The sequence below is a fragment of the Marmota marmota genome, unplaced genomic scaffold, assembly GCF_001458135.2.
Source record: "Marmota marmota marmota unplaced genomic scaffold, marMar, whole genome shotgun sequence".
Classification (NCBI taxonomy): domain Eukaryota; kingdom Metazoa; phylum Chordata; class Mammalia; order Rodentia; family Sciuridae; genus Marmota; species Marmota marmota.
In genome coordinates, this window is record NW_026000229.1 from 8,238,843 (window position 1) to 8,257,583 (window position 18,741).

Genomic DNA, 18,741 nt, shown 5'->3' on the forward strand with positions numbered 1-18,741 from the left:
GCCACACCTTCCCATCTGAAGGCCCTCAGCTGGCAACCCCTGCACCTGCCTTCTCCTGGTGCCTCACAGTCTCCTCCAGCGCCTTCATCTTTATCAGCTTGTCCTGGTACCGCCTCAGCTTCGCGTCCTGGAGATTTTGAGCCTGGCACAGGAGGAGCAACTCCTTCTCTCTATCATTTTTCTGTGCAGGGAGGGAAGGGGGAGAATGGGTGCCTGGGAGTCACTCTTGGCAGAGGGGGTCCACCCAGCCCCCTGCTGAATCCTCTGTGGACTGGTCATTCTTCCCTCAACGCATCTTCTGCTCAGGACACGTCTCCTGATGCTGCCACCCAACTCCCTCCCGCTCTGCTCCAAAAGCCTAAGCTCACCCGGATCAGCTCGTTCTGCAGATGCTGCACTTTGTCCCTCAGCTTCCTCATGTCCAGCTCCTTCAGCAGCAGCTTCTCCTTCACAGACATTGCTGGGACGGGCAGGGAGCTGGCTCAGGGTGGAGCCTCTCTTAGCTTGGGGGCTTGCAACCAGACTGGATACTCCATCTCCCACCCCCCGAGAAGACCAGCTGGGCAGGGACCCTTTGAGTGTCTGTGGGTGGCGTGTGCGGGGCAGTCTTGCTAGCTCAAGTCCAGCTGCATGCGTATCTGGGAAAAACTTCCCACCACCCTATCTCCAATCCAGAGCCTTGGCCCAGACAGGATTCTGGATGCCTTTAGTGGCCTGTACATCCTCACCCAGGTCTGAGGCTTCATCTTTGGTCTGCCCCTCTTCTACTTCCTGCTGGGTCAGGTGGCTTCTCAGCCTCCGGTTCTCCCACTCTAAGTTGCTGGCCTGTTTGCGCAGTAACAGGATGTCCTCTGCCATCTTCTGCATGGCCCGCTGGTAGTTGTTCATCTCCTGTGGATGCCAGAGTCTAGATCTGAGTCTCCGGCCCCACAGAAGCTTCCACCCCACATATATGCCTTTATTTGGGAGTCAGTGGGGCAATTTCAAGGCCCATGAGCCACATGAGCCCCAACCTGCGACTCCAAGTTTTTAGCATCTCCCTTGGGGGCTGGTTATGACTTGCTCCCTATCCTTTCTGGCTGCATTAGGGATGCTGCACTAATGTGCTTTCCCAGGGGCCACATCAATTCCTGTGATGCCAGCTCAGGGGGAAACCCAAGGCTCAGACACCAGATGAGAAAGCCAATGGGCAGCAGACTTGAAAGGATCAGGGTCATGTTTCCAGAGTCTGGCCATATAATAACCACTCCTTTGCCTCCTCCCTCTTCCTTTCCCCTTATATTGCTGACCCCAGGGAAGAGCCTCTTAGAAATCACACTAAGTGCTACTTCGGAACTAACCCTGACACCAGCTCCCCAACTAGCCTAGCATTCAGGAAGGGATACAAGGCAGGACTGGAAGACTCAGATGAGGTCAGGGTCAAGGTCAAAATCCAGCTACAAGATGTGAGGCCAGGAAGCAGACACAGTTAAGAGGTCAGAAATAACAATAACCCTCATATCTGAGGTTTGTTGAGCATCTACTATGTTCTAGGTCTCCTTCTAAGTGTTTTATGTGGCCTCCCTCATGTAAGCCTATGAGGCATACTGTTACCAGTGAGAAAATCAAGGCTCAGAAAGGTAAATAACCTGCTCAGTGATAAAACGAATGTATGGCTGAGCCAGCATCTGAAATCCAGGCCTGTTGGCCCTTGAGTCTGCTCTTAAGCACTGTGCAACCCTGCCATGAGGCTCCCACCCATGAATACCTCCCGCTATAATGAGAAGTGATAAAATCAAGCTATAAACAAGAATTATTTTTCTGATCCCAATTTGGAAATACTTTCATGTCTGCCCAAATATGCACATGAAAAATTAATAAGATGTATTTGTATATATTTGCTTTATAATCAGAAATTGCTTACTTACTATTATTTATTTTAAAAACTATGGAGATTCTTAAACCTAAGCAGCACAAAATCTAAATGCATAAAACCAGAAGTGTCCAGATAGAGGAAGTAGAACTGGGTTGGGAAGGGAAGTTTGCTGAGCCCTGGTGGCCTGTGGGCTTCCTGAAGCTATAGGAGGCCTTGCCCATGGGGTGGGAGCTTATGGGCCTGCAGGCTCCCAAACCCCCAGCAAGCAGATTTTCCCCAACTCCCACCTGGGCCCCCTGCTGCTTGGGGATATGGCCTGGCTTCCCAGCCATTGCCTTCCACCTGCTGCTGGAGGCCACTGTCTTCTGGGGGAGGAGTCCTCAGACACAGGGGATCATCAGACACCACTTGTCACCTGCTACTGTCTAGCTTTCTGGCTGGACTCCCTCTAACTGTTATGAGTGCTGGGTCTATCTCCCTAGCACCTGCTCCTGCTGTATTCCAGGTCTTGGCTTCTCTAGATCTGCCCATCTGGTGTCCCCAGTCAGCATGTTAACCCGGATGTTCAGCCCAGGGACTGCACACAGACAAAATTTGTGGCCAGGTCCAGATTGGAAGCCCAATATGGCTACTGACAGATTGTGTAGCTCAGAACTTCCTGAGCTTGAGAGTCCTCATATGAGAGATACCTGGGTTTGCTGTGAGCCTTGGAGTCGGTGTGCGAAGCCCCTGGCTTGGTCCCTGTCCAGCCATCTCTCATTTGGAGGTACTGTTCTTATCCCATCCCCTTTTGGTTTTATGGATGTTTAGTCAGACCCTTGCTTCCCCCTTGCTCCCCTATCCTCCTGTGCCCACTCCTCTGCTGAGATCTAAGTCTTCAGTTTATGGCAGCTCATGACTGACAGGGGTTTGGAGGCCCAGTACACTGGCTGGAGAAGGCCCACCACATTTCAGCAAAAGAAATCGCTCTCCTCCATTCTTTCCCAGGTCTGGTCCAACCTCTTATCATGTCTGCTCTGGACAATTACAACAGCATCCAAATAGGTTTCTTGGATTTTAGGGTTTTCTCCTTCACACACACACACACACACACACACACACGCTGTTCAAGGATGCTCATTGCAGTTCAGCTTAGGTCTGCTTAGCGTCTATTCTATAGGCAGTAATCACAAAGAATGGCCTAAAATTAATTGTGCCAACACAGAGATGGCTATTCTCTGTTGTGAAATGAAAAGAACATGAGGGAGCTGGGAGCGGTGGCACACACCTATAATCCGAGCTGCTTGGGAGGCTGAGGCAGGAGGATACTGAGTTCAAAGCCCGCCTCAGCAACCTAGTGAGGTCTTGAGCAACTCAATGAGATCCTGTCTCTAGATAAAATACAAAAAGTATTTTTTGGGGTGCTGGGGCTGTGGCTCAACGGTAGAGCGCTCACCTCGCACGTGCGAGGCCTTGGGTTCGATCCTCAGCACCACATAAAAATAAATAAATAAAATAAAGGTATTGTGTCCAACTACAACTAAAAAATAAATATGAAAAAAAAGGAGTGAGGACATGCCTCAATGGTTAAGTGCCCCCGAATTCAATCCCCCGTATCAAAAAAAAAAAAATGAGCATGAAGGAAATTGAGATGCTCCCATCCAGAACTTGGTGTGTGTGTTGTGTACGGATGGCAGAGTCCCGGGAGGAAGGGCTGCCAGCCTCTTGGCCCACCCCTTGAGTCTGATTCATTCAGGGAAGTGTCCTCTCTAAGAGCCCACTGTTCTCCAACTCCAGTCTGGGGTGGGGGTGGGGGGTTGGTTAAGCAGAGCTCTGTAATAATTAACACCCCTTTGACAGATGAAGAAAGTTGAGACCCAGAGCAAGAAAGGAAGTGACAGAGTAAGAGCTGGGCTTCTGGCGGGGGGAGCTCCCCCTCAGCCAGATGGAGCCTGCTGGAGAGTGGCCCCTTGGCCTTGGCTCACTACTCTGCCTGGCCCATCCTCCTCAGCTGAGCAGAGGATCTTGGGCAACCCAGCTGAGTTGGGAGGCCACAGCCCACAGGGCAGCCCTGACCTCTCCCTACAGCCTGGAGCCAGGTTGGCCTTCAGGGCCATGCTCTGCGTCACAGCTTAGCCTTGAGATCACACAGGACACCATGTCCCAGATTCTCCCTGTGGTCCAGCCCACTGAGCCGTCTGCTCCCTTTCTTCCCCAGATGTCAGTCTGCTGGGGGTGCGGCTGACTTCTCTCTGGGCTGGCACATTGTGAAATGAAACGAACATGAGGGAGCTGGGAGCGGTGGCACACACCTGTAATCCCAGCTGCTTGGGAGGCTGAGGCAGGGTTAATGACCCTAAAATCCAAAGCCATCATGCCTGATCCTGGAGCACCCACTGCACCTACCTTACCCACTGACACCCCCATGACCAGGACCCCAACCCTCAGAGCTTGCTGAGAGGAGAAATGGCAGAGGCCCCAATTTAAGCTGGTCAGTGGCCACTGAGTGCTAGCAGCCTTTGCCACACTGATACCACTTCTTTGGCTCTGAAAAGGTGGCAGCTGTCCTCTGAGCCTGCTGTCCTCATGTGGGATGGGAAAATCACTTCCTTCAAGGTTACTCTAGAGTGATGGGACATGAGATGAGCTGGCTCCTAGGTGCCTCCCTTTTGAATGAGCCCTTTTGAATGATTTTTTTTTTTTTTTTGTACCAGGGATTGAACCCGGTGGCACTTAACCACTGAGCCACATCCCCAGCCTTTTAAAATATTTTATTTAAAGACAGGGTCTTGCTGAGTTGCTTAGGGCCTTGCTAAGTTGCTGAGGCTGGCTTTGAACTTGAGATCCTCCTGCCTCAGCTTCCAGAGTCACTGGGATTACAGGTGTGCACCATCAATGATTTTTTTTTTTAAAAAATTATTCTTATAATAGCCCTGGGGCACTGGGTACAAAAAGTATGCTCATGGGATTACACCCATTTTACAGGCTCCAAAGCCCAGTTTCCAATGAGGTTGAAGGGAAGGGATTATCTCTTACAAGAGCCTGAAGAGGACAATGCTTAACTCCCTCCCTCCCAAATAAGAAGCTCTATGGCAGAATCTAAGGCCCATTACCAAGTGGGGGCTTTCAAATATACCTGTGGCCACTACCAACCATGTTGAGCAGAAGGACCCGTATGCCCTCAGTGTGCACATGAGGAAACTGAGACTGGTAATAGCATTCTCAAGGTTTCAGAGATTCAGTTATAGTGCCTACATCAGAAGCAGCACAATAAACAGGATCAACACTTAAAGAGTGCCACTGAGTGCCAGGTCTGTGCCGTGGAGCACAGTTGAGCCCAGAATTTCCCTGCCTGCAGTCGTCTTCTCTCTACACTGAGAGATGATAGGAAGTATCTATAACAGAGGGGGTTAGAGGAGGCTCTGCTTCCTGGAGGTGGCGATGACCTGAGCTGGCTCTTGGATGAGTAGGTGTTATGTGGGGGGTGGGGGTTGACGGCTCCCAGGTGGAAAGACCATGGCAAAGGCAAAGATGTGGGAATGTGTGACGATGGACAAAGCAGGTGAGCTACTGGAGGGCAGAGTGTGGGAAGGGGAGGTGATGCGACTGGAGAAGCAGCAGGACAGGCCAAAGAGGGCAGGTCTCCATCTTGCAGGCTGACCAAAGGCCAAAGCCAGACAGGGTGGGCTAAGACCCTTCTGGATGCCCAGAACTAAGGACAGACAGGGGAGACGAAGGCCAAGAGCAATGTGCAGGGTGAGACACAAAGGGACCCTCACTGGGCAGAGGCATTGGGCATGGAGATGGGGGAAGGGGCTGCCCATGAGGACTGGGCACAGCAGAGGGTGTGCAGGGGTAGAGGGCTAAGAGGTGGGAAGACAAGCCCCCAGGAAGTGACATTGGAGTCTTGGGGAAGGGAGCAGATCTTCAGAATCGGGGTGGGGGTGGGGGGGAGGTGAAGGAGGGTTAGGAGCCCTCAAGATGGGGCAATTGCCAGAGAGGTAGGCGGAAAGGGGGCGGGAGCAGGCTGGCCAAGCCAGAGTGCAGAGAGCTTCCTAAAGGAGGCTGGAGTGGGCACAGAGGGTGGGCATGAGGCTGCGCCAGGCCGCTGGGTTTTCTGGCCTGGGAACACACCCTCTCCCCTTCTTTGCCCTTCCCTAGGCAGCCAACCTCTGTGTCTCCAGGCCCCCAAATCCACACTGGAGGCTCAGGTCACTTGTATGTGATTAGCCTCTTCAGCCGGCAGAGGGCAGCAGCCTCCCACGGATGCTGGGCTCCAGCCTTCAGTCTCAAAACTGAGGCAAGCCCCACAGTTTAGGTTGCAGAGGAATGTGTGTACTGGGTGGGGAGGGTCTCACTCTCCAGCCCCCAGCACATACGTCCCTCTCCAGGGGATGCAGCTGGCCTTCCCAGACTTCCTGCCCTGGAACTCCCATTTAGAGGTTCTAAGGGATGCCTTCTGTTAAGAACCATCCATGAACACCAGAGAGGTGCAGTGACTTGCCTGAGGTCACACAGTGCATCCTGAACCTCAGCTGGGTTCTCTGCCTTGTACCAGCCCCAGGGATGAGTGTGGAAGGAAGGGGTTTGGGATAAGACCCATCTCGAAGTTACCCCAACTCTTCCCGCCTGAGCAGCAGCAGGTGCCTGAGGCACAGCCTAAATCTTTGCAAACCAGACAAAATTCTATCTACCTAGCACATGTTCTCTGTGTAGGAAGCCCTGGAGTGCCTTAATGACATACCTACCCTTTGTTGAATGTCTGTTTACCGACCAGGCCCTATGGTTTATTTGTTTTGTTTTTGCCCTGTGATTGGAATGAGTCTGAAAGAGAGGCATTTCCACTCAACTTTGCTGAGCAGGGAGCTGGCCCTGGGGCCAGAAGGCCAGGTGGTCTGGTCAACATTGCCTCATACATGAGGGGCATAACTGTGCCTGGACTTAGTCTCTAGGCATTTGCGGAGGGAGTGTCCTGTGGAGCCCAGTGTTGGGGGGACTAGAACTACCATGTCCAAAGTGATAGGTAAGATGCCACTTGACTTTCTCCTTTCACCAGGGACTGAGGTTACTTCTAGGCAAGATGCCCACTGGAGAGGGAAGGCATGTCCATACAGCCCATGAGCCATCCCATCCTCTCAGGTCTATGAGGTGCCCTTAGAATTTATGGTGGCTACTTTTCTGAGTCAGAAAGAGTCCTGCCCTTGGGCCTGGCCAGGTCTTGACACTAAACAAGGCAGAGAGGCAATTCTACTTCCTCATGATATCCCTCTGCTCCTGATCAACCAGCTCATGTGGTGTACCCACCCTCTCTACATGTATTTCCTCTGCCCAGAGAGGGCACTTCCCCTGCCACCCTCCTGGCTCTCCAGTCTGCTCTCTGCAGCCTCCTTCTTTAGGTAGGCCTCCTAGTTCTCTGCCTTCCTTTTCAGTTGGATTTTCTTTGTGTTGCCTCAAAACATGCCCTTCTTCTGTGGTGGTCAGAAGATGGTGGAAAATGCTGTTACTCCTTCTCATTGAGAGGTGGAGTCTAAGCCCCCTTCCCTCATCACTGGCCTTGCAGCTTCCCCTTCCCTCCCAGAATACTGTTCTTTCCCCAGGGAGAAGTCCTGTGTCTCCAAGATCACCATGCTATAAGGAAGCCCAACTAACCGTGTGGGAAAGAGCCATGTGCATGTGCACCTGGTCCCCATCTGTTCTAGCCCTGCCCTGTAAGTCACCCTGGTTGAAAACCTGGACAACTTGGAGTAGAGAGGAGCCCTTCCTGCTGTGTCTTGACTAGTGCCTGACCCACAGCACTGTGAGATGTAATGGTAAAAGGAAAAATGATTAAGTTACCAAGTTTTGGAGGTGATTTACTATGTAGCAATAGATACTAGAACATTTTCCCTGGCCTCTTGGACAAAGCCCTTCATAATAAATTTCCATCTTTGAACTTCAAGGAATCAGGAACAGCACAATTAGACCTCCTTTCAGAACTGAGCCCTGTGCCTAGGCTCCCTAGGCCCCTTTCTGTCTTTGAAGCTTTACCTCCTCTGACCAGCAGCCACCCCTGAGCCACTCCAGCTTGGCATCTCCCATCTGCTGGACACCAGCTACAAACTTCCTTCCAGCTCCTGGGCGCACCTGTCTACCTGTCTGCCTTTCTCAGACAAAGCACTGGCCAAGGTGCTGCTCCTGGCAGTCCAGCCCTCAGGATGTCAAAGAAGCCACTTTTGCTAGACTAAGTTTTTCAACACCTTTAAAGGGAATGAATCTGTCCATCAACAGATGAATGACTAGAGAAAATGTGGTGTATATATACACAATGGAGTTTTATTCAGCCATAAGGAAAAATGAAATTATGTCATCTGCAGGAAAATGAATGGAAATAAAGATCATTATGTTAAGTGAAATAAGCCAAACTCAGAAGGTCAAGGGTTGTTATGTTTTCTCTCATATGTGGAAACTAGAGAGGAAAAAGGAAAAGGAAGATATGGGGGGAGGGTATCTCCTGAAAATCAAAGGGCGATCAATAGAGGGAAGGGACCAGCGGGGAGGACGTGGGGAGGGAGAGGGGAGTGCAGGGGAGTGATATTGGCCAAATTATATTACCATATTGTGTGCATTATGAATATGTACCAACAAATCCTAAAATATGTACAATTGTAATACACCAATAAAAATGAAAAAAGAGAAAAAAATAAGGAAATTAACCATATTTCTTTAAAATAAAACAGAGCCTAGTGCAGTGGTGCATACTTCCAGTCCTAGTGGCTCCAGAGGCTGAGGCAGGAGAATAGCAAGTTCAAAACCAACTTCAGCAACTTAATGAGTCTCTCAGCAACTTAGCAAGACCCTGTCTCAAAATTAAAAAGGTCTGGGGATGAGGCGCAGTGCTTAAGTGTCCCTGGGTTCAATCTCTTCCCTGTCCCCAAAGGAAATGTTCAGTTTACACAAATTGGTGCTGACCTCATTCCCACCCTTGTCCCAAGATCAAGGAGCTGGGAGCAAAAGCCCAGTCCCAATGGTCTGTCCCAGCAAAGCCTGGGAGTCAATGGGGGTTGTGACTGAAGATTAGATGAGACCATTATGTCCCAGGGGTTGAAGCTCACTGTGGCTAAGCAGTCCCCTTACTCAGAGGAACTTCCAGGATGATGTCACCTGAACCTTGGCCCTTCTGTCCTTGGCTCCTGTCCACCCAGCCAAGCTCTCCTTCTACCCAGTGTGGGACAATATGACAAAAGAATGGAGTGAGCAAGCCTCTTTCTTTCCCTCCATTCCCTTTTGAACTTAATTACCACCAGAGGGCAGGCAAGGGAGGTCTGTGAGCCCCTGTTGGGGGGGACACTGAGGCCAAGCTGGATCAGGCATAGGGTGTGGCCCTGCGGCAGAGACCCTGTTCCAGAGAGCAGGGCTGCAGAGTTTGGCCAGGGCGGTCTCTGGGATGGGACCTTGGCCAGAGAGTGAGAATCTGGGGGAAGCGTGGCACTGGTGGTCTTTGCTTTACTTTCTACCACAAGGTGGTCCCAGCTCCCCAAGCCCATTCTGGGCTGTGTATTGTTATATTCTCCCTTCCACCTCCGCCCCAGTAAGGTCTGGCAGCCAGGGTTTGCACTAAGCTCAGCTCTGTTGGAGAGGGGAGAACTTGTCCTCAGAGAGCTGCCAGTAGGAAGGTGGGGACTCGCCACAGGACACATGGAAGTGTAACTAGGAGGCAAAGGGCAGGGGAGAGGCTGGAGCCAGGTCTTTGAAGCAGAGGTAAGATTTGACTGGACTGGGTGGTATTTGAGGTGGGCAAATGGCTTGAGCACAGATATGGAGGCCAGCACAGGCCTGAACTTTGGGGGGTAGATCAGAAAAGCACATAGATCTCTCTGGCTAGAGAGTTGGAGCAGGCTTCGCCTGTGGGGTCAGCTGGGGAAGTGGTACCTGGAGTGCCAGGCTTGGGAGCTCTGCTTCTGAACAGAGAACAGTCAGGAGTCACAGAATGTTCTAGAACTAGGGCCCTCCTCACCCCAAGTCCTGCTTCTGAAATTATTTCCTTTGGACATCAGCTGGGCCTCCCAGCCACTATAAATCTGTGCACTTTGCTGTTTAAAACAGGTTCCCCTGCTCTATGGAAGCCACGCTCCCAGGGAGGGGGAGGCAGTTGCCTCTTTGTTTGGCCCAAGGTTACAGCAAAGAAACAAAAGGAATGAATTTTCCCTTTTTTTCTGTTCTTTCTTTCCCTTCCTGCAGCAGCAGAGATGGTGTCTAGAAAGCTTTTGTGCTTGGCTTGGTGAAGCTCCAAGGGGTGAGGGGCGGCGGGGCCTTGGCCGGCAGCTGACCCCAGTCCCTGTCTAATTGGCCCCTGCAGGAGCCAGGCAGGCTAATTGGACCAGGCCTGGACAATGGGGCTGAGGCTGGGGTGATCATAGGGGTGGGGCTTCCTGAAAGATACTGGCTTCCCATTCCCATTTCCCTAGGCCTCTCTCAACCCTGCCTAATCTATAAGGCTCCACTCTGGACCCCAATCCTCTAGGAATATCTCCTCCGGAAAACCCCCCTCAAAGCTCAACTATCAAACCTTTATCAAAGCTCAGCTATCAACTCCTCCTCTGGTATGTGGCTCAGAGCCTTCCCTCTGCTGATAGAAACTTGGGGCTGGCCCTTGTTTCCAGTCCAAGGACATTTGGGTGCTCATCCAGGGGGCTGGGAGGGAATAGACTCCTCCCCAAAGTGGCTCTGTTCAGTCTTCCACAAAGAACCCTTCCCCCTGGTCACCTCTTACCAGAATACCCCCTGGTTAAAGTCTGGATGCCTCTGATTGCTTGCTTCTTGTGGTGTGTGTGTCGAAGGGGGGAGTGTGGGCAGGGGTCCAGAACCTGGGTTCTAATCTCACTTCTGCCCATAGCTGTTGGATGACCTTCAGAAAGGCCCTTGCCACTCCGTAGGCCCTCATCTGCCTCTAGGGAGATGACACCTACTGGGTGTAGAAGAAGAAATACTTTGGGAATGGGGTCCTGAATTTAAAAGATTGTTATCACCCAAGCCCACAGCCTGGGACTAATCTGCTTCTTCTTGAATGCTTCCATCTGCCACCTCCACTCTTCCTCACAGCCCTATACCATGTCTGTGCTATCAGCAAACCCTCCCAGGCTAGCCCAGACTGGGATCTGGGGCTGGACCTCCAAGATGCCAGAGTCAGGGCTCAGTTAGCAAGAAACAAGGGTCACTTAAGGTGATTTCCCCAGAAATCTTGCTCTCTTCCCTCTCTGGATTCTGGCTGTGGGCTCAAGAGGCCCTGGTTGGGGCTAGGGGTTCTGCAGAAGGTTCCTGTGACTGTAGACATCTAGAAGCCAGTGCCTTGGTCTCCTGCCTCCTTGCCTCTCACTTGTACAAGGCTCCAGGAATACCTCTAGTGGTTGCCTGGCAACACACCCCTACATACCTGCCTGCTAGGTGAACAGACTCATCTCCCAGGAAAAGTGGGTGTGGGGGCAGACTTACAGAGCTGCTGTCAACCAGGTCCAGAGCAGCTTTAGGGGCTAGAGGGGGTGGGGCCCCTGGCTCCCCCATCTTTGCTGCTAGCAGTCTTGTTCCCCGGGGTTGGGTCCCCAGGGACTGTTGCTACAACAAGTGCCTGCCTAGTGATGGAGCCCAGCCCTGAGCTGGAAGCAGGCAGCCCATGGGGCCACTTCCCCTTTGTTCCAGAGTGAGGGGGCACCTGGGTGGGTGGCTGAAATCAGGCTAGGCTCATTCCTGGGGAGGGCTATGGCGGCCCTTTAGGACCCCGGGCTTCTGACTGCCCCCAGCCTGCCCTCTAGCTACACCTCAGCCTCCCTACTCATCTCCCCCTTCCCTCTCCACTTGTGCCCTTGGTTCCCCATGCTTTTTTCTTTCCCGCTCAGCCTCGCCCTCTCCATCCCTGACCCTCTACCTCTCAGTTTTCCCTCTCTCTGCACCCCCATGTTCTCAGGCACCTCCCTCCCGCAGCTGCTCAAGCTGGGCTCACTTTCCTCTCTGCAGCTGCGCAGTAGGATTCAGGGTCCCACGCCTGGCCCCTAGGGCCTCCCAGGCTCTGCCTTCCTGATGGTCCAGACAAATTCTTTTCTCTTTAGTTCAGCAGACATGGGTGGGTGTTTTTAGAAGGATCTCTCTGGGAAGCAAAGGGAAAACAAACCCAAACAAGCCAGCCCACCACCTAGAAACGCGTAGTCAGGAAGGCAGAACAGCCTCAGCCTGGTTGCAGAGACCCCTCCGGAGGGTGTGGGGGCTCTTGGCCCATCCTAGCCAGCTCAGCCCCAAGCCTTTCAGGATGGGGAGCCAGCAGATGCCTGGCTGGAGCTGAAACTTGATAAATATTTGGTTACTTGCTTAATGAATGTTTAGGGTTCTCTGGGGCCTTGATGGTGGCACAGTTACAGAACCTGACTGGACAGTCCGAGTCCTCTACCTGTGTCAGAATCTCCACCAATGGGGCGTCTGTCTTGCCAGTGTTGGAGGGTTTTGCCTCTTCATTTGCAGGCCTCACTTTTCACTTAATTCACTTTTCCTGAGTGAGGTTTCTTTCTTTTAAATATTTTTAATTGTAGATGGACAGAATGCCTTTATTTTATTTGTTTATTTTTTGTGGTGCTCAGGATCGAACCCAGTGCCTCACACATGCTGGGCAAGTGCCTGACCACTGAGCTACCATCCCAGCCCCTCTTAGCGAGGTTTCTTAGTGTAAGAAGGATGGGCAGAGGCGTTGAAAAAAACCCCCACCCTGCTCTGGAGCCCAGATTTGAGCTGGCCTGGCAAAGCAGAAAGACCATGGGCTCTGCTATTCATTAGTTTGGGGACTTTGAACGGATCACTTAACATCTCTGAGCCTCAGTTTCCCCTCTGTAAAATGGAGCATTCTCTGCACCCATCTCATGGAGCTGTTGGGGGACCACGTGAGGTTGTGGGTATAAAGCTCTGAGCAGAGTACCTGCCACATGGAAATGACTCCCCAAACATCACTCCCTGCTCTGTGTGCTGCTCGTGGAAGGCTTTGGAGGGACTAACACTCTTCCAGGGAGATGAGAAGAACACTTGACATGGAGCCACCCTCCCTGATGGTGCCAGTCGCCCAGCTGGTGTACCAGATAGGGACCCTAACCCTTCTGATCTTGCCCTGGAACTCCCTCCCTGTCAGAGAAATGGGCTGCTGCTTCCTGTGGTGTGGGCCAGAGCCTGGGAGCAAGGCCACACTGACCCAGACCCACGCCCCCTCCAGTCCAGCTTTCAGCCACCCCTCCCCGCGAGGGACCCAGCCCTGCACCCGCTGAGCTGCCAATCGATCGAATCTGCTCCCATCCTCGGGCGTGCCATGAATTTTTCATCAAAGGCCTGTAGACTTTGGGAAACGCACAATTAGAGGCCCCATCAATAATGCACCACATGGAGGCATCCTCTGAGCCAGCCAGGCCTCAGACATGGCTGCCTTCCAGCCTGCTCTAGTAAGAGGCAGGAGGGGCACCTGTGCGGATCCTCAGGGGTCCATCACTGGACATAGAACAGGTGTAGGGTGCTGAGAGGGAGGGGGAGCTGCACCCTCGAACGACTCACGTCTGCCTATTCCTTGAAGCCCAGGTGGGCCCCAGGTAGATCAGCCTAAGCTCGGGAGTTTCATCTATGAAATGGGTGCTGAAGAGCTCCCTGGCCCTTTCCCTGACTCTTAAAGCATGGTGGGACACACGAAAGAATTCCTATGTGAAGATGAGGGTTCTTTGTGGGGCTGGGGAGTGTCCTTCAGGATGGGTCCCAGAAAGCAGGGCAGAGTAGGAAGAGCAAAGGAAGACAGAGATCCCAAAGCATCGGGGCTTTATTCACACTTTCTTTGCCCTGCTTGGCTGTCAAGGTCCCCTATGATCTCCAGCCTCATAGTACAGCTACCCAAGCAGGGATATGCGGAGAATGCCTGAAATCCCAGCGACTTGGGAGGCTGAGGCAAGAGGATCACACATCTGAGGCCAGCCTCAACAACTCAGAAGACCCTGTCTCAGAATAAAAAATTATAAGGGCTGAGGATGTAACTCACTGGTAGAGCAAGAGCGAGCTCAGCTCCTGTCCCAGGCCCACCTACTTCCCGCAGCCTCAGAACCTCTGGGGGCATAAAGAGCTCCACTTGGGTCTTGCTTCTGTGGCTTCCCCCATGCAGTCCCTCCACTAACAGGATAAGGTGCTTCACTCTCTGCTGACAAAGCCTCTCCCATCTTCCTGGGCTGTTTTTTCCTCAATTCTCCAGCCTGAACCCAGCAGATAACAAGTGCTCATCAGGGCCTCGTTCTTTACACTTCCAACAGATGAATCTGACCTCAACCTTCCAGCAGCTTAAGGAAGTTGCTACAGCATGCCCATTTTACAGAGGTGAAGCACGAGGCACAAGGAGGCTAGGGGACTTTCCTGAGAAGGGGAGCTGGTTCCAGAGTCTGCACTCTTAGCCACTTCCTCAGACCCTGGGTTGGTGCTCAGTCCACGGGGTCAGGTCTCAGGCTTCCAGATTCCTCACTGGACTGCCCCACTGCCAGTCCCAGGCTCAGCTGAAATCAGGGTGAGGCCTGCAGGATGCTGGTAACCATGCTCAGCTGGCTGGGGGAGAGGTCTCACTCCCAAGCGTGAAGTCAGCCTTGCAGGAAGGTCCAGGTGCCTCTTTGGTCCCCCACAATGGCTCCCACTGAGCCCTACACCCTATCTCCCAGAGCCCCACTGGGTGCTGTGCTTTCCACACCCCCACGGCTCTGAGTCAGGCTGGCACAGTCTGAGGCCGTCCTCCTGAATGCTCACACCATGGTTTTTGGTGTGCTGCTAGAGGATGTCGCAGTGCTGGAGGTAGGTTTTGAAGGATGAGGAGGAGTGTGTCAGATGATTCAGGAGTATGGAAGGGGTACTGTCCTGAGGCAGCAGGAGCAACTGTGTAAAGGTGGGACGCATCTGGCATGCCAGGGGAGTGTTGTGGACGGTCAGCATGTGTGCTGAGGACAGGTGGTGGGAGATGAGGCGGGAGCAGCTGCAGGGTCTAATCACCGAGGCCTTGAATGACAGGCTAAGGCAGTCGCCATGGAGCCTGTTACAGTCAGGTTGGGCTGGGCTGGAGCTACATGCTGACACCAAGCATGACTGTGAATGAGGCTCTCCCGTTATTAGGCCCAGTGGCCCTGGAAGCACACACAGTGTGCTGTGCAGGAGAACAGAGCCAGAGAGCGCAAGAGGTTGCCTGGCCTCCCCCGACACTGGTCGCAGAGCTGACTCAGCATGCACAGCCCTTCAGGGTCACAATCCTGTGTGGAGGTCAGAAAGCAATCTCAGAGCCAGAAGAGGCTGAAAGGACTTCCGGAGCAAAGAATAGCCCAGAGAAGAGTAGGTTGGGAGGCTGGCTGCCCAAAACCATAAGTTGGGGACAGCGGGGGGAAGGCATCCTTGAGATGCCACCTTGTCTCAGTTTTCTGGGTGTGCCACCTGCCTTGGCATCCTGGAGTCACCAGGCCATGCCCCTATTTCACCCACCCAGGGAGCTGTCCAATCTAAGCCCCTGTCCAGCCCTCCACTGATTCTTCTCAAGGGAAATAAGAGACATGGAAGTTACTTCTCAGCCATTTCTCAACCCTGTAACTCAAAGGTGTCACTGTTCTTGGAGCAGGGATCTGCCAAACCTCAAGCTTGGGAGCAGAGATGGAACTTGAATGGCAGCCCTGCCTCCCAGAACCAGGGAAAGGGCTCGTGGGGTCCCGGAGGGAGGCGAAGCCTCACCTAGACTGAGTGGGCAGACTGTGCCCAACCCAAGGAGCCCAGTCTGAGATGTGACCTTGCCTGGGAGCCCGAGCCTGGAGGAGGAGTGCTGCCCTCTCTGCTCTGGAGCGAGTCTGAGGAGGAGGCAGGACCCACATGCTCCTGATAAGGACACATGAAAAGAACAGATGGTGCCAACAAGTGCAAATTAATTGAGCGAAGCCTGTGTACACAGGCGCTGTGAACAGGCGGCTGACAGGCTTGGGAGGGGTTGGTGGGGATAGGACAGGGAGCGGGGAGACGCTGTAACGAGCACTTATCGATGTCTTGCTGGATCTGCAGCCAGGAGCACAGTTATTGACAAAGCCTGTCTATAAATCTCCTGGTCGTATCTCCAGAAACCTTAATTACGGGGCCTCATTACCCCTCACACCTCTAGGCGGAGAGGACCAGCCTGGGCTGAGGTGGCTGCTGACACTGCTACTGGCCTATGACAGCAGTATTGAGTCCCTGCAGTGAAAGATGCCCAACTGGGTTGCCAGGGGGAGCACAATTTGGGGCCATGTACACCGAAGATCCCACAGAGGCTCAATCTCCAGGGCAAGGGCAGGGGGCAAAATGGACTTTGGAATCAGAGAGCTCTGGGTTTATGCTGCAGATTTGCCAGTTACTGCTGACCTCAGTGAGCACTTTACCTCTCTTCGCCTCAGTTTCCTCATCTGGACAATGGGGAGAGGGTTGTAAGAAGATTAAAGAAGCAGTGTCTCTAGTGTTGAGCAAGGCGCTTGCCATGTGGAGCGTGAGTGTGGGTGCTGGCTCGCCACAGGGGGTCCCTGGTGCTCTCCTGTTGGACATAATTCCCCAGCACCATGCAAGGCCACTCTCTGACCACTGTCCGCACACAGATAAAACATGAGCATTGTCCAAGCCACAAAAATAACCAAACCTCTCCTGTTTCTGATCAACATGAGTGACTGCTGCTGCTTTACCAGCGACCGCTTTAGCCTCATGTCATCACCCCTGCCTTCTAGAAATGCCTTCTATCAGGAGACTCACTCACAGAATTGCCTTTCCCTCCTATTAGCATCCAACCAGAGCAAAATCCTGGCTCCCCAAATCAGCTGCTCCCAGCCAGAATCCCCACAGTCCTTCCAGATACACTCCTGCGATGACCGCGGCTCCCCAGGGCGCAGCCTCCCTGCTACTCCAGCCACTCAACCTGACTCCAGGGGACAGCAACTGTGGTCCCAGAGGGATGGGGATCCTACTCATTTGGACACTATTTCACCCTCCTCATTGCATTATTTTGTGAACCTATATTTCCACTGTTTCCCATTCATCGCCTCCATTGCAGGACAGAACGAAAGCTTGAGGCAGGGGCTGTGGAAGGCCAGGATCCTGGGGGCACCTGCCAGGTCTCTGCCCAGGAGAAGGAGCCCTTGCTGGATCAGATTATCTTGAATCTTGGGAGGAGTGGTGAGGAGGGATGGGTGACAGGATAGTTCAGCCATCATGGGGGAGATGGAGGAAGGGGAAAGAAAGTGAGGCCTCTGAGCCCCTGTAAAGCCTGCCTTGGAAAGCCCAGCGGAGAGGGAGGGGTCCTCTGCTCCCAGTGCCCAGGCCAGTGAGCCAGAGGAAGCAGACTGCGGTGGGGGAGGTGGCGTGGCTGGGGCGTCTTTAAGTTCCTGCCTGGGGAGTCCTGTCCTGGGAATGGGCATGTCCCAACTACCTTGTTGCTACCTCCAAGGCCCCATCCGGATTCTCTTAGGGTCTGTTATTCCTTGGCCCAACTGTCCTCCCTGGCTAGATGGCCTTTCCTGCCTCTGGCCCTGGTCAGAGTCCCCACTGCCCACCCCCCAACCCTCCAGCCCTGTGTTGCTGGAAAACATTCAATTTCTACCAGGCTCCGAGTCGCCCCATGGCTTCACAGAGTGCTTCAGCTCTCAGAATTCTGCAAGGCTTCCAGAAATCCCTGTGTTTGTCTTTGCCTGTTGAGGCTTGAGCCTCAAGGCAGTTTGGCCCCTTCAGAGTCCCCTCCTCACCCGGCCTGCTCTCAAGCCTTATATGACCACTCTTCTGCCTCATGACCCGCCTCCTCTATCCCTGAGCACCCCCCTGTAGGAAGTGTCGCTGTGCCCTCCTTCAACACTACGCCCGTGTCCCGTGCTCTTCCTAAGTAATGGAGATACAGGGCCTAGACCCTCACAGATGCAGGTGGCAATGAGGAAAGGGGCTTCCCTGCCTGGGGGTACCCTCCTCACTGGGCCTCTTAGGATGGCCCCTACCCACCCAGGCCCAGGATCACTCTCAGAATCCAAATTCTGCTTAGTTGGACCATCTGCACCAAGCAGGTCTCCAGTCCTGCTCCTTGCTGCCCTCCAGCTCCCCTCTGCCTTTCCAGGTGTAGGTCCCTCCTGCTGAGATGGCTGGTGGACAACATGAGGGACTCTGAAATGAGCAAGGCAGGGACCCACACATTCTGGAGCAGCTGATAGGTGTCTCATATGAGGGTCATGGAGGGTGAGAAAGGTGGCACCTGACCCCAGACCCACCAAGGCCCACCCAGCTACTCTCCTACGCTGTTCTCTCCCCCTGTGTGAAAAGTAAGACACAGGAGACTTCATAACCCACAGAGCCCTCTCCAGGCGCTAGGGGTATAGAGCCTGTGGGGTATAGATCAGCATATCCCCATTTCACAGCTAAAAACACTGAGGTTCCCACAGGAAGTGGCTGGGAGCTGAGTAGGAAACAAGCTTTTCTTCTGTGCCCCAGACCACCCTGGTCCAGACAGCTGCTTTAGAAGGGGTAAGGGATATATTCAGTGGGTGCACACTTATGTAGTCTCCCCTACATACTAGGCACAGGGCAGGGGTAGGGAGGGGATACAGGGTGGAGGGGGCAGAGAGCTGAGCCCTGGCGCTGAGAGCCTGGTGGGGTGGGGCTGGGTAGAATATTCTGGGTTCAGTGAGAGAGGACTGGGGTGCAGAGTTTAAGGTGTCAGGCAGAGGGGCTCATGCTGAGGGACACAGAGCCATGGAAGAGTTCAGAGCAGGTGGCAGCACCAGGTGGCTCTGTCCTAGGGAGGGGAGGGCTTGAGGGGGGTAGCCTAACAGCTTCCTGAGTGAGTCCCCACCCCCATAAAGGAGAAGACAGAGGGAGGGGCTTCACTGTGGCCCCTCACCACGGCCCCTGCC

General features: G+C 53.3%; 1 protein-coding gene across 2 annotated transcripts in view; it reads right to left on the bottom strand.

Annotated features, from left to right (window-relative positions):
- Ccdc33 (coiled-coil domain containing 33) overlaps positions 1 to 18,741 on the bottom strand; it is a 105,328-nt gene that overhangs the window by 3,644 nt on the left and 82,943 nt on the right. The window contains exons 1-4 of one of the 2 annotated variants that reach the window (XM_048793013.1): positions 11,303 to 11,417; positions 729 to 891; positions 369 to 460; positions 50 to 181 (exon numbers count right to left, since the gene is read on the bottom strand). In XM_048793013.1, the coding sequence (XP_048648970.1) occupies positions 50 to 181; positions 369 to 460; positions 729 to 891; positions 11,303 to 11,371 (456 nt within the window). In that variant the 5' untranslated portion in view covers positions 11,372 to 11,417. Of the gene's footprint in view, positions 1 to 49; positions 182 to 368; positions 461 to 728; positions 892 to 11,302; positions 11,418 to 18,741 lie in introns of those variants that run through there. The other variant, XM_048793014.1, reaches the window with a different exon arrangement.